This window comes from Hippichthys cyanospilos, chromosome 13 (genome assembly GCF_059441005.1).
Source record: "Hippichthys cyanospilos isolate Australia breed blue-spotted pipefish chromosome 13, RoL_Hcya_1.0, whole genome shotgun sequence".
NCBI classification, from domain to species: Eukaryota; Metazoa; Chordata; class Actinopteri; order Syngnathiformes; family Syngnathidae; genus Hippichthys; species Hippichthys cyanospilos.
This window is the reverse complement of record NC_142381.1, coordinates 8,848,008-8,861,842: the sequence shown is the minus strand read 5'-3', so window position 1 is coordinate 8,861,842 and position 13,835 is coordinate 8,848,008. Positions and strand designations below refer to the sequence as shown.

General features: G+C 38.6%; 3 protein-coding genes across 3 annotated transcripts; 2 read left to right on the top strand and 1 right to left on the bottom strand.

The window, feature by feature from the left end:
• Positions 1 to 1,594: 1,594 nt before the first annotated feature.
• LOC148413709 (uncharacterized) lies at positions 1,595 to 3,651 on the bottom strand. The gene is made up of 5 exons (XM_088431636.1): positions 3,376 to 3,651; positions 3,132 to 3,302; positions 2,965 to 3,064; positions 2,722 to 2,852; positions 1,595 to 2,464 (listed from the first exon to the last, which is right to left on the bottom strand). The coding sequence occupies exons 1-5, from the start codon at positions 3,421 to 3,423 to the stop codon at positions 2,174 to 2,176; spliced, it is 741 nt and encodes a 246-aa protein (XP_088287762.1). The 5' UTR covers positions 3,424 to 3,651; the 3' UTR covers positions 1,595 to 2,173.
• Positions 3,652 to 3,883: 232 nt separating this feature from the next.
• On the top strand, positions 3,884 to 6,934 carry polr2g (RNA polymerase II subunit G). The gene is made up of 8 exons (XM_088431541.1): positions 3,884 to 4,179; positions 4,364 to 4,473; positions 5,048 to 5,207; positions 5,397 to 5,447; positions 5,532 to 5,597; positions 6,181 to 6,252; positions 6,364 to 6,397; positions 6,529 to 6,934. Exons 1-8 carry the CDS (start codon positions 4,168 to 4,170, stop codon positions 6,540 to 6,542), a joined length of 519 nt encoding a protein of 172 aa, XP_088287667.1. The 5' UTR covers positions 3,884 to 4,167; the 3' UTR covers positions 6,543 to 6,934.
• Positions 6,935 to 7,905: 971 nt separating this feature from the next.
• Positions 7,906 to 13,611, top strand: eef1g (eukaryotic translation elongation factor 1 gamma). Its single transcript, XM_088431803.1, has 10 exons — positions 7,906 to 8,011; positions 8,743 to 8,901; positions 9,037 to 9,100; positions 10,017 to 10,159; positions 10,660 to 10,803; positions 10,902 to 11,031; positions 11,373 to 11,574; positions 11,932 to 12,104; positions 12,536 to 12,660; positions 13,277 to 13,611. The coding sequence occupies exons 1-10, from the start codon at positions 8,000 to 8,002 to the stop codon at positions 13,433 to 13,435; spliced, it is 1,311 nt and encodes a 436-aa protein (XP_088287929.1). The 5' UTR covers positions 7,906 to 7,999; the 3' UTR covers positions 13,436 to 13,611.
• The last annotated feature ends 224 nt before the right edge of the window (positions 13,612 to 13,835 follow it).

Sequence of the window (13,835 nt, the reverse complement as noted above, 5' to 3'; positions counted from 1 at the left end):
CACCAATTCTAATGCACATCTGGATAAAACTCAACAAAATACAGACATACAACGTTTTGCAAAGGAGTAACTAGAACACAAATTAGTGTGCTTTATGCTCCAATTAATTTTTTCTTAATTTGTAAAGGACATTTTCACCCAGATGATGACAGCGTGTCAAAATTCAACATGGCATGACCTTTGCCATCCCTTAGCTAAAATACTGCATGAATGATGTCAAAGAAAATGACCCAAAAATGGTCAACATGGTAAATGTAGTCATTTAGAGCAAAAAAAGGGCACCAGTACCACCAGTACCATGGTCCATCATCAGCTTGCCGGGCTCAGATGCATGCAGGATTCAAGCAGCTATTTTCAAAGATACAAGCATGGAGAGAGAATGAAATGATATTCTTATTCATGGCACACGCAAGCAAAATAAACAAAGCATCTAAGGCTGCCAAAAGTGGTGTTGGCAGTCTTCAAGGACAAGAAGAACTTCCGAGGTTGTTTGGAGTTGTCCTCTCAATCTTCACATCAAATTAATGTGCTGTGAATGTGTCGAGATTGTATGAAATGATGCCAAATTTTTAAACAATACCACGGAGAAAAAACAACCTTGTTTGTGATCAGTGCCATCAGCCCAAGTGTGCTCAGATATGCCACAAATCAGGCCACAGTCTATCATAGAAAGGAAAAAAGTTAAACATACAAATCAAGACACAAATAGAAATCATCTGTGGATGCACCAGCAAAAATAGTAAAAGCTTAAATTGTGCTCTCTTAGCAAATATGAGAATGCACATGACCCGTAATCCACAGGGATGTAGTAATCTGAGTGAATGTGCATTTGGATTATCAATCTGGGACCCTCTAATCTGAAAGGAGACCTTGTGGAAGAGCCTCTGCGTTTCTGTGTGAAGATCTGGCAGTAATCCATAAATGTTTATGAATATGATTTGAATATTGTACTTTTCCCAATCTTGGAATCCAAGATCTTATTTGAAACCTTTGTGAAAACAACCTCTTGAAAAAAAAAAAAAAACTGTTGAAATAATACTGCCAAATTTCAGAGTATTTTCAAGAAATTATTAATGATGTAATGATTAGTGATGCATTAATGATCATACACCAGCAACATATTAAATATTTTACAAACAAACAAAACACAAGCCACAACCTGAACAAAGTCACTTTATTGTCTTTTTCAAGCCACTAATTTATTTGTTTTATGTCAGGTTTATTGAGCCTTAAGAGGTCATATGCAATGTCACTTTATAATTTTAAGCATATATAAAGTTGCATTGATTAGTTCATCAGTGTTCAGGGGTACAATAATAAATTGATGAACACTTTTATCTAAAAGCTGTTCATCGTGTCTTCATAAACTTAATCTCTAATCGGGTACTAGAAGTAGAATAAAATGACTACAGATTTTGTATCGGTTCACTAATTGATGTGTTCATGCTTGAAATATTTTTTTCCATATACATATTAGACACAGTTGAAAAAACAATTTCATATACAGTACCTATTAATGTAGTTTTTTTTATCTGTGATTTTTGTCCCACTCTGTTCCGTTTCAGTCAACATACAAAAGGGCTGAAGCAGTCACTTCCTTATTTGACTTTTATTGTCAACTCCATCAAACTTGTTATTCTCACTCATTCCACCCCTCAAACCTGCCCCCCTCGCAACAACATGGATTAACAAGACGATCGTTGCGATTTTAAAAAAGAAAATACATTGTTTTTGTGCAGACTTTATCAGAAATAGAATGACTTCGAATAATTTCAACCTGCACGTTTTAATTACTCCAATAATGTGATGTTGTAGTGCCACCTAGTGTTGACAAAGAAGCTCAAGAAAACATCTGTAGTTTTTCAGGCACAGAGCTCATTGGGAAAAAGGTTCAAATGCTTCACACAAATCAATACATTAAAAAAAAATCCACAGTCCAATAATACGTAAGTCTACAACTTACGTATTATTGGGACTCATAACACCAAAGTAAGAAAAAGAGCTGTAGACTGTATGCAAAAGGAAATAAGTGACTTTTTTTTCTCATCCCAAACATTGACAAAAGTTAATGTATTTGATCAATGTACGCCAGCTATGGAGCATAGCCCCGATTGGTGTATATTCAAGTCTATAAATCATAATAGCTTCCTCGGATTTAAAGCTGTCTGACAAGTCATTTGCTGTCTTTCCCTTCCTTGTCTTTGCTCTTGTCGCGTGGAATGCGGCCCAAGTTGTAAAACTCCCGGTTTGGTCGCATATCAGTGAGATGGGCGAGCCGATTTGACATGGCGAAGAAGGCCGCGATGGCGGCAATGTCCCAGGCGTCCTCGCTGTCAAAGCCTACTTCCTCTAAGGACTTAAAGTGCTGCTCAGTGATGGTGTCTGCGCGGCACACGGCCATTGCAAAGTCCAACATGGCGCGCTCCCGCTGTTGCAGGTCTGCATTCTCATAGTTGACCACCACCTGAGGGAAGAAAAAAGTTGGAACTTATTGGCGTATTCTCATGTCGGCTAGCATCAGTGGAAGACTTAATTTACAGTCACATACAATATATTATATGTCAGATAATCATTTGTATTCCCCTTCTAAACACAAGAGGAACAATTTGAGCAAACCTCCAGAGAAGAACTTTATGTACTGCCTTAACAACATCTGACTTATCAACTACCATCAATTAGAATAAACAATTAAGAATAGTCAGTTTATGTTTCTGCTGATACCTGGTCTGAGAGGGTAGGGTTCTTTGAGTAGATGCGGTGAAGTGCACTGTGAGAAACCACACAGTAAAGGCACTTATTATAGGAGCTGGTGGCCACCACAATGAGCTCACGATCTGCCTTGGTGAGTCCACCTGAAAGTGAAAAGAATCTCAGTTTAATATTGATCAACACAAAATGTGTTTGCATCATAATCATCTTCACTTTTTTTTATAAGTCGAAAGAAAGAAAGAAAAGTAAGCACACCTGTCTCCTTGTTCATGAGTTCATTGTAGTAAGAGAAGAAGGCTCGAAATTCTGCAGGTCTGTGAGAAAGGACTTTGAAGACATTGGGTAAGAATCCTCCCTGTAAATAAACACGTTACAGTAACAGTCGCAACTATGTAATTATCAAGAGGCTTTTTTCCCCTCACCTTTGATTCTACTTCCTCCATAAGTTCCACAATGTCATACGGCAAATCCTTTTTGTAAGGGACTGGATAGCGGCTGATTTTCTCCGGAGGATCACTGGAAAAAGGACGGGCCACGGCTACGCTCTTCTCCGCTCGCTTGGCCAGATGCAGAAAGCCCGATCGCGAAGATTTCTGGGACCAACCAAACATGGTTACAAAAGTCATTTAGATAGTCAACGTTGACGGTTTTTGATTGAAGACTTACAAGGTGAGTGGACACCCGAAAGAACCTCCGGACAAATATATTCGCCATCAGATCCTGTTTTTATTTATACCGATTATGATTGACAAAGGTGCCTTTCCACTCTGTTCGCTATCAGACCCTAATGTACAGTATACGTCGCGTTAGTGCTGGTCGATCCACTATTCAGTCCTAAACATTTTCTTTAAAGTTTCACTTTTTCACGAGTCAACCTCTATCCAATTGCGGTACCGAGTTACGGATACGCCCGCCGTCTTCATTTTGTCGTCACAACAAGGGGCCGGGGTGGATGATGCGTCACTATTGTGCGCTGAACTGTACCCATGGGCGGGGCCAGCCTTTTACTTATTTTTCTTGCGACAGTTTATATCGAAATACGTTAGCTTCTTCAGAATATCTTCTTCCGGGTTACGGTCTGTGATGTTTTCTCTATATCTCCTTTGACCGCTAGGGGTCGATCGTACATGTATTTTTTGTTTTATCAGAATACAGTTGATTAAATTATGATGTTTAGCGTTACATGTGTCAACAATGTGTCTCGTTGTTTGTTCGGTCAGAAATGCGATTGTTAAGTGTGTGTTTTTTTAATTTCAACTGCTGTTACAATAAACGATTTTATCCCGAGTCACCTGGAAGGCAAAAATCAGGGGAAAGGAATTTGACCCCCCCCTCGACTCGACGGTTCATAGCTAGGGCGAGCAGTATATCCTTTTTGTCGAAGTCGTACGGTAAACCATTTCAGGTCATATATTTAACTAAAAACTCTCGTCGTGAACAGATTGAAAACTAAAGGAAATGTTTTACCATGTAAGTGTAGGTCTTCATCTTTTCACATTTGTCCCGACACGTTAAGTGAATCATGCAATAAGTACTGAACACTAAAAGTCGCGCGTTTCTGCATTATTTTCAAACGCATTAACACAATGATTCACATCAGTCAAATTGACATTAGCCATTTATTCATAACTGTGGTTTCCTTTTATGTTAACAGATATCTTTGGAACATGAGATTTTACTTCACCCCAGGTACTTTGGTCCCAACCTCTTAAATACAGTGAAGCAGAAGCTTTTTACTGAAGTGGAGGGCACTTGTACCGGAAAGTAAGTATTTAATCGGCATTTTTTTTTTTTTTACAGAAACGTGTTATTGGGGAATGACCCCGTTGGGCCCCTGGTGTCAAATATGTGTCACAGCTTTTCGGTCCCATCACATTAGGAGCGCACCCGCACTCCATGCGCCCCAGTTTCATACAGCGCGGTTTAACATTGCAGGAAACAACATCAATAAACCTATCGTTAAGTTCAAGTTTTGCTAGTGTGGAAGTCAAAGATGACTTTTTTTTTTTTTTTTTTACCAATACCAGTTTAGTAGTCGTGCTTTGGCTGCATTTATTTCAGGGTTAACCTAAAAACAAAGAATAGATTTAGCATATGCGTTTGATCAATACACCTAGTCGTTTATATATATATTTTTTCAAAATATTTTACATGACCTGAAAATCAATTCAGTACTCGATTAAGTAATCAATATAATAATTGAATTTTTAAAGGATTTGACATCCTATATTCATAATCTTGTGCTGTATGTTTAACCACTATGTAAAGTATATTGATTTAGCTACTTAATAGTCACACTATCATACCAAAGGGTGATTTACATATGCTTCTCTTTCAGGTATGGTTTTGTCATAGCTGTCACTACCATTGACAACATCGGCGCAGGAGTGATCCAGCCCGGGCGAGGTTTTGTTTTGTATCCAGTCAAGTACAAGGCAATCGTGTTCCGGCCATTTAAAGGCGAGGTTGTGGATGCTGTAGTGACTCAGGTTAACAAGGTGAGAGTCAACATTTTTCAAAATACAATTGCAACACTGAGACATAAAACTCTTCATTTGAATGGATACAAACAACAACAACAAAAAGGCTACAAAAACATATCTTTTTGAATTGTATTAGGCTAGAGAGTTTGGTTTCTCTTTGAGTCATGTGGGCCTTTGTGTTTGTTTTTTTTCCTGGTTCTGCAGGTCGGTTTGTTCACAGAAATTGGACCCATGTCATGTTTCATCTCCCGTCATGTGAGTCTGGTTTTACTTCAACTTACTACAGTTTGCACTCCAAACATTGCCCCGGCCACTCTTCACAGAAGTTTGTTTTTGCAGTCCATCCCCTCAGAAATGGAGTTTGATCCCAACTCTAACCCACCATGTTACAAGACAGTCGATGAGGTAAAATATATACACTGTATATATACTGTATATCATTTGAACAGCGGTGCCTAGCCTTTATATATCCACTGTATATGTATATGTAGTGGATCTAATGGTGGAACGATGCTGGAAATGGAAATTCCAAGAAACGAATAGAAGACAGGAAATTATTTCTAGTTGCAGTTTTATTTATTTTTCTAATATTACATGAAGCGAATTAGTTTGTTTATTTGGTATCATTACATTTGTATAAGTGAAGTCGAAGTTGTCTTTCTTTTCTTTTTTTTGGGCCTGTCACGACACTTAAAATTGAGCCCCTGTAAATTGTAGTGAGTGACAAGTTCAATTCCTTGATAATACAGCACTTGCTTTTTGTGAAAGTTTACTTTTTTCCCTTTCTTTTGAGAAGTTCCGTGTGCTCTTACTGTTTTTGATGAAATCCCGCTAACTAGCAACAGAGTTTTTTGAGTTCACAGAAAACATTACTTAACACTTAACATCTCTTAAGATTATGTTTGCATATACTGTCTATAGGCGCTGCAATATTGTGGAAGTACTTTGAAACCATTTAATATTACTCACCAGTTTGCTTGTTTTCAAGGACATCGTGATCCAGCAAGATGACGAAATCAGACTGAAGATTGTTGGAACAAGAGTCGACAAAAATGACATTGTATGTATTCTTCCCCTCACCCTTCCACACACACACAAGACAATAACAAAAAACATACCTTATTTGCATGTTGTACAAAACCGGTTCGAATTTTTTTTTTTTTTTTTTCAGTTTGCCATTGGATCACTCATGGATGACTATTTAGGTGAGTGTTACTCCACATTATTAGGGTGCTGTCAGAATTGTATAAAATCCATGTATTATGGTTGATATGAAGAATGTGTATTTAAAATATTGTACATTAATTATGATTTCAAATGTTTTTCTTTTTTTTAGGTCTTGTGAGCTAATATGGATTGGTTGAGCCAAAATCGGTTATTAGTGTGGTCTACTTTTTGAAATAGGTATGGTTTATTTCTGTTATTGGCAATCCACTTCTATTCCCGTCATCACTGTGATGAGTCACTTTATTTTTAGTTTTCAGGTTTTTTTTAATGGTGGTTTAGGCAATATTGAACTTTTTTTGTTTTTGTTGTATTAATTTTATGCACCAGGCAAGGTTTACTCACATTATTGGAAATATCTATTTCTGTCATCACTGTCATATGTCACTTTATTTTTTTTAGTTTTCAGGTATAGCTGTTGTTCAGCAGTGTGATATTTGATGGGGTTTTTTTTTTTTTGTTTTTTGTTTTTTTTTGTAAAGCGACCGACAGGCCATAATAAAAACTGTTTTGTAATATCGGTGGGTCTTGTGTTCAATATAATCCCATGAGAATTTTCACTCGTGTTATGGTTTCTGTAAAAAAAAAAAAAAAAAAAAAAACTAGAAAGATCAGCTGCTAGGATTAATAATCCAAGATGTCTTCAAATAGAAAAATGAATAATTCTAAGTATATTTTGGATGTGTTAGTCCAATGGTTCTCAAATGCGGGTACGTGTACCCCATGAAGCTATTTCATTGAATATGTGAGATTGTAACAGGGTCCCTGCATTGATCAGTAAAATTAATTTTATACTTTTTAAAGCCAGGGAAAGGAAAGATTTTACTTTCTAACTAATTATTTGGAACATGAAACAACTTATTGCTAAATTGTGTTATAACCTTATATTAACTCCATTGCAAAACGTATGTCTTTAATTTCTTGTTTTATATTGATGTGCATGGCCATATGTCATCATTAGTGATGCAATTCATCAGCAAATGCGTCAGAAATAAAATAGATGATATTCCACGATCTATCTTCTGGAGTTGTTGAATAAATGCACCTTGGGGTACCGTTATAAATGCAGTTCCAACGTTTATTAATACAAGTCATCCACAAATGATTTGTGGTGTTTTGACAGTACTTGGCTGAAAAAATGTCACAAGGAAAATATTGGGGGAAAAAAAATCTATTTTTGGACAAATTGAAGCTATCCAACTGCTTTCTTGTGTGCTTCTTGGAGGACATTCCGACCTTTCCAATAATGCTGTGTGTTTGGGTGAGTTGTAAACACTTTTGTCTGTCTAAAACAAAACGAGCACAACAGTGGACACAAATTGAACGCCTCAGGAGGATGTACTGCATGTAGACTGTTGAGACATGTTTATAAAATACAAAATATGCTTAAACACTATATAGAACAAACGTGAAAATAGGTTGTATGGAAAAAGCTTAATTTTTCCAAAGTTTTTTTTTTTTTTTTTTCAATTTTGTTGTGTGCTTTAAGGCGAAAGCGAAACGTCTCGCCACTACCCGCGACTCCTGCAGCGTAAATACGTCATCGGGCTGCGCCGACGTTCTTTCTTTCTCTCGTCCTGAAGATGGCGGCAGGGGTGAGTAAGATGGAGAATGGCTCTGAAATTTCCATTCATGTGTACATCTTCTATCCAATCCGTCCTAAATCTTCGCAATCATTGCTGTTTCCTGGCACAATTGAATGCCTGGTCAAATTTCTGTTATTTACGCCACGATATCAATTTGTATTTGCCACCAAAAATGAATTTAGGAGCCGCTGTAGGTTAGCCCGGCGCTACACTGACGTTGCAGTCAGCTAATGATGCGTTTCTGCCTGCTCAGGCTTGTGCCACGTTAGCGATTTGTCTGAAAACGAAAGTTTTGCCTCTTTCTCCTCTAAACGCCAATGTTCCTTATTTGAAATTCACATTTCAAGCGGTCACCCATATTTGAACATAGTGCTATTATGTGACGTTTACAAATGGGATAGCTCGTACCGGTATCACCAGAAACAAAAATACCTGGCGCTAGATCCGCGATTTTGTATGTTTTCAGTCGTAAATACAGCTACAATACCTTATTGGTTACCCACCTTACCTGACTGGGTAAATAGATACACGTATGTTATGACACAAATTGATGTGTGGAAAAAAGGTAAAGGCTATATCACATTACAATGCAAAATTCAGACTGCACACAAAAACGCATGCTCAAATGGTCAACAAATGATTAGTTTACAAAAAAAAAGAGACTGTTGACCATTACTTAAACTCTGTTTAATACTGGTGAAATATTCAATGTTTCCTGTTTCTACCTTCTATTTCACCAGACTCTGTACACGTATCCAGAGAACTGGAGAGCCTTCAAGGCTCAAATTGCTGCTCAGTACAGTGGCGCTTCCCTCAAAGTGGCCAGCAGTGCCCCTGCCTTTACCTTCGGGCAGACGAACCGCACCCCTGCTTTTCTCAACAACTTTCCCCAGGGCAAGGTTGGTTTATGATCCTTGGAACTTTTGAGATTGGTATGGCGCAGGTCAAAAACTGGTTTGACGATTCGCCTGGGCCATTACCTGAAACCAAATTGCTGCCATTTTCTGAATTTTTTTCTCATCAATTGTTTGTAGGTACCAGCCTACCAGGGAGATGACGGCTTCTGTCTGTTTGAGAGTAATGCCATTGCTTATTACTGTGAGTATGATAGCTTTGAAGTAAAACAGTTATGTCTCACATAAAAAAAAAAAAAAAACACTCACACATAGTGGGTTTGTGCCTCATATCTTTGTTGTTTTTCTTTAATATGTAGCGAGCCAGATTTACAAAATTCACTTGCAACAGCCCAGTTTCAGGGCTTTTGACCTGTCAACACAATTTGCTTTTGTGAAATATTTCTGCTACATCTCTCAACATTAAAGAACTTTTCTGGAAAGGCAAAAATCATGTCTGATGATGGTTAACTTCAGTCACGTTAAATTATGCAATTCTTAAAATAAACTATCGAAAGGTCTTCAACAAATGCCATATGTCAAAATGTAGATTTACATTGCAACGTTCAGAGTCATACCTCTACTAGTGTGCATTTTCTAGTGTGATATTCTTCATTACTTACTTGCCTGTTGAAAATGTCAAGCCAACAAAGCTGCACAGAATATTATTCCTCCCTATTTAAAAGCCAACCCATTTCAGTGAAACAAATCTATCAAAGAATAAAGCTTTAGAGCTGTACTTTGAGATTGTTTAGTCAGTTACAATAGATTTTGTGTTTTAAGAAAATGGGTGGATGTTCACATGCATAAACTTACAGTCTAGCTACATACAGTGTCCGCCATTTAATTGCTAGGTCTTAACACGCATCCTCCCTTGTCTTTGAGCACGGCAGTGCCCAGTCATGGCACATTGCCTTAATCTGACAGGGGAAGAGCAAATTGATCATATTCATCCCAGTCGTCTCTTGTTCAGTGAGTTAAAAAGGCTGGTTCATGCGATGGTCACATTGGAACGCAAAGATTGGACGAAGAATAGAAAAGAATTGGTGGCAGAGAAAGCACTGATGCAGTACAGACAACTTGACATAATCTTGCCCAAACTTTGTCTTCTTCCAACACAGTGGGCAATGATGTCCTGCGTGGTGCCACGCCCCAAGCATCAGCTCAGGTCCTCCAGTGGGTGAGCTTTGCTGACTCAGAGATTGTCCCTCCAGCCAGCACATGGGTTTTCCCCACTCTGGGAATCATGCCGTTCAACAAGCAGGTGTGTAGCATGTTCAAAAAACACAATTACCTGGTCTGCCTCCATCAATCTAGATTGAATTGCAGTGTTTTGTGTGGCTATGCGCAATGCTTCGCCTGCAGTTTTGTTTATTGGCAAGAAAACATTTTAAATCATTAATTAGTACAATTGATGTAAACCTCGGGAAAACACTGCCAGTATCAAAATCCAAATGGGATATGTTCTTAATTGGTTTCCCCAAGTTTGCGGTCCCCTATCACTGGGCAAGGCTGTGTCTTTTCCTTGGCACAAAGTCTTAATCTGATGGGGGAAGATAATTATTTTGGCCATATTCATCCCAGTCATCTCTTGATTCAATGAGCTAAAGGCTGGTTCATGCTATGGTCACAACTGACTTGATGGTTCTTAATGTTCTTAAAGACAACCTTTATCATCGCTTGCTAGGTGATCATCAACTGTAATTATTATTTTTTCGCTAGTAATTGTGCTGCATAATCATCTGTCTGTCTGAATGTACACAGGCCACAGAGCAGGCGAAGGAGGATGTGAAGAAGGTTCTTGGGGTTCTCAACCAACACCTAAATACTCGTACCTTCTTGGTTGGGGAGAGGGTCAGCCTTGCTGACATCACTGTGGCCTGTTCTATGCTGTGGCTGTTCAAGCAGGTTAGCCATATATAGATTATAAAATATAGAAGATAAAGAACATCATTTGCAAGTTGCTATTTGTTTAGAGAATCTAATTGCCCTTTTCCCTTGTGCAGGTCCTTGAACCATCATTCCGTCAGCCTTATCCCAACGTGACCCGCTGGTTTGTCACCTGTGTTAACCAGCCCCAATTCAAGACTGTCCTTGGCGAGGTCAAGCTATGTGAAAAAATGGCTCAGTTTGATGGTGCGTTACTTCTCACCGGTACCCCTTTTAAACACCTTTATTTCAGAACAAACCTGAATAAGGGTGCCATAATTTTAAATGTCAACTCTTTGCTACTTTAGAGGTGTTTATTTCCACCTTTGTTAAATTTAAATATTATTGATATTTATTAATTGCAGCAAGGTCAAAATCTTGTGTGACCGAATAAATAGTCTGCGTGCAATGCAAAGACAACACTAATGTAAAGTTTGCTTGAATTTTAATATTTTACAACTTCATTCGTTTAGCAATTTAATCAAATAATTGCATTAGTAAACGTGGTGGCTTAAAACAGAACATATGGACATTTTTGTGCATCCTAGCTAAAAAGTTTGCCGAGATGCAGCCCAAGAAAGATGCCCCTCCCAAAAAAGAGAAAGTTGGAAAAGAAGCAGCCAAGCCTCAAGAGAAGAAAGAGAAGAAAAAGGAAGAGAAGAAGCCTGAACCAGAAGAGATGGATGACTGTGATGCTGCTTTGGCTGCAGAGCCCAAAACCAAGGACCCCTTCGCAGAGCTGCCCAAAAGGTAGTGTGAAGTATATCTTAAGTATTGAAATGAGTGGTGTACTTTGTTAAAAATCTTAAGTATTGAAATGAGTGGTGTACTTTGTTAAAAATTGGAAATGTAGTTATCCCCTATCACTGGGCAAGGTGGTGTCTGGTTGTGACACAAAATCTTAATCTGATGGGGGAAGAGGAAACTAAGTCCACAATCATCCCAGTCATCTCTAGTTCAGTGAGTAAAAGGCTGGTTCATGCTGTCGTCACATTTGACATCATCATCCCCTCAAGATGCAGAACACTTGTCAAGGGGCGGAACAATAAACAGTTTTTAGTAGTCCACATTTAAACCTTATTAACTTTTTCCATTTGTTTGTTCCAGCACGTTTGTCATGGACGAGTTCAAGAGAAAGTACTCCAATGAGGACACCTTAACAGTAGCCATTCCCCATTTCTGGGACAACTTTGACCCAGAGGGGTACTCCATCTGGTATGCGGAGTACAAATACTCAAATGAGCTTAAGGAAGTCTTCAAAAGCTGCAACCTTATCTCAGGTGAGCTGCAATCAACATGTATTTACATTTACTTTCCTTCTTAAATATATTTTGTGAGCTTTTTGGCTTTGCTGTATTCTATCAGGAAAAACGGCCATTTAGAAACACTTAGTTTGGATCAGTCAGTGAAATCCCTTGTTAAAACATTGTCGCTGACATAATCTGTATTCTTGATAATTTATTTACATACATGAATTAAAACATTCTTTTCTTAATTGGCTCTTTCTGCTTTACATTTGGCGAGGTCCGAATGTGAAAGGCGAAGACCAGTTTTTATCCTTGTTGATACCATCACTTAGTCAGTGAGGTTAGGGCCGGTAAATTCTCTACTTACAAAATGACAGATTTCCACTAGGCAGCTTTCATCACTCTTGTGTATTTTTATTTATTTATTTAAACCACATGGTTAAATAATGCCACCCCCTTCTCAGGGATGTTCCAGCGCCTTGACAAACTGCGAAAGAATGCCTTTGCGAGCGTTCTTTTGTTTGGTACCAACAACAACAGCTGCATCTCTGGAATCTGGGTCTTCAGAGGCCAAAACCTGGCTTTCACTGTGAGTGCTCTTAGAAACGTCAGATTGATGACTTGTCATTTTACTGTCATGTTTTGTTTTTGTAAAAAGTTTGAGACGCACCTAAACTGTGCAGATGTTCCTGGGAGTGTTGAAATTGTCTTCAAACCAGCAGAATTGCACATAATCTGTCTTTACCTATAAAATGCATGCATTTTATCGAAGTTCAAATATCAAAAGCCTTCAATAAAAACAATTGTCAATCACTTTAAATTGCCAAACTCAAACTTGGTATGTGAAACTTGTTGAGACAAGTGTCACCCCCTGTCACTGGGCAAGGCAATGTCTGTCCATGGCATGTTGTCTTAATCTGACTGGGGAAGAGCAAGTTGAGATCATATTCATCCCAGTCGTCTCTGGTTCGGTGAGTTAAAGGCTGGTTCATGCTATGGTCACATTTGAACACAAAAGTTTACAATGGGAAAAGAAGTGGGAAGTTGCAAACACTTGCAAACATTTTCTGAGCTTGTGCCAATGCAATGCTGTTATCTTCCCCAATGTTTAAAGTTATGCTGCCTGACCAAACATCTTATGCAAAACCAGAGGCTAGATCAATGATAATTCAAAAGATGGCTTTGTTGTTCTGTCCGCTCCCCAGCTATCTCCAGACTGGCAAATCGACTACGAGTCATATGACTGGCGCAAGCTGGATCCAAACAGCGAGGAGTGCAAAACCATGGTGAAGGAATACTTCTCATGGGAGGGTGAATTCAAGCATGTGGGCAAAGCAGTCAACCAGGGCAAAATCTTTAAATGAGTGGACAGTGGGACAGTTGGAACGAAAGCACTTTGCGCTTCTGCTCGTGACGCTTCCTCTACCAACAGACGTGGAGCCGTCAGGTTCCAACACAAACGAAACGGGTGTTTTGGATTTCTGTGGCCCCAAACCTGTTTTGTCGTCACCTCCAAAATAAAGTGTTTTCCACAATGCTATGGAAGTTTGATTTGTAGTCTGACTTTAACAGCTGTACTCTTTGACCTGGCTATTGCTCATTAACCTATTTTATTTACAAGTCCTGATTCGATGAGAGATTAAAACCTCTTCCCAGACAACCAGAATAGACCACGATAACCCATATTAATTCAATGGCCATGTGTAAAATCAATGTTATAGTTATACAATGGCTTTGTGAAGGTAGCAGAGCCTGTTGCTTTGT

Coding starts and splice junctions, on each gene's coding strand:
- LOC148413709 (XM_088431636.1), bottom strand. CDS start 3,423: ATGGCGAATATATTTGTCCGGAGGTTCTTTCGGGTGTCCACTCACCTT. Junction 3,303..3,375: donor TTCGGGTGTCCACTCACCTT/GTAAGTCTTCAA, acceptor GGTTGGTCCCAG/AAATCTTCGCGATCGGGCTT. Junction 3,065..3,131: donor TGGAGGAAGTAGAATCAAAG/GTGAGGGGAAAA, acceptor GTTTATTTACAG/GGAGGATTCTTACCCAATGT.
- polr2g (XM_088431541.1), top strand. Junction 5,448..5,531: donor CATGTTTCATCTCCCGTCAT/GTGAGTCTGGTT, acceptor TTGTTTTTGCAG/TCCATCCCCTCAGAAATGGA. Junction 5,598..6,180: donor GTTACAAGACAGTCGATGAG/GTAAAATATATA, acceptor CTTGTTTTCAAG/GACATCGTGATCCAGCAAGA.
- eef1g (XM_088431803.1), top strand. Junction 8,902..9,036: donor ACAACTTTCCCCAGGGCAAG/GTTGGTTTATGA, acceptor AATTGTTTGTAG/GTACCAGCCTACCAGGGAGA. Junction 10,804..10,901: donor TGCTGTGGCTGTTCAAGCAG/GTTAGCCATATA, acceptor TCCCTTGTGCAG/GTCCTTGAACCATCATTCCG.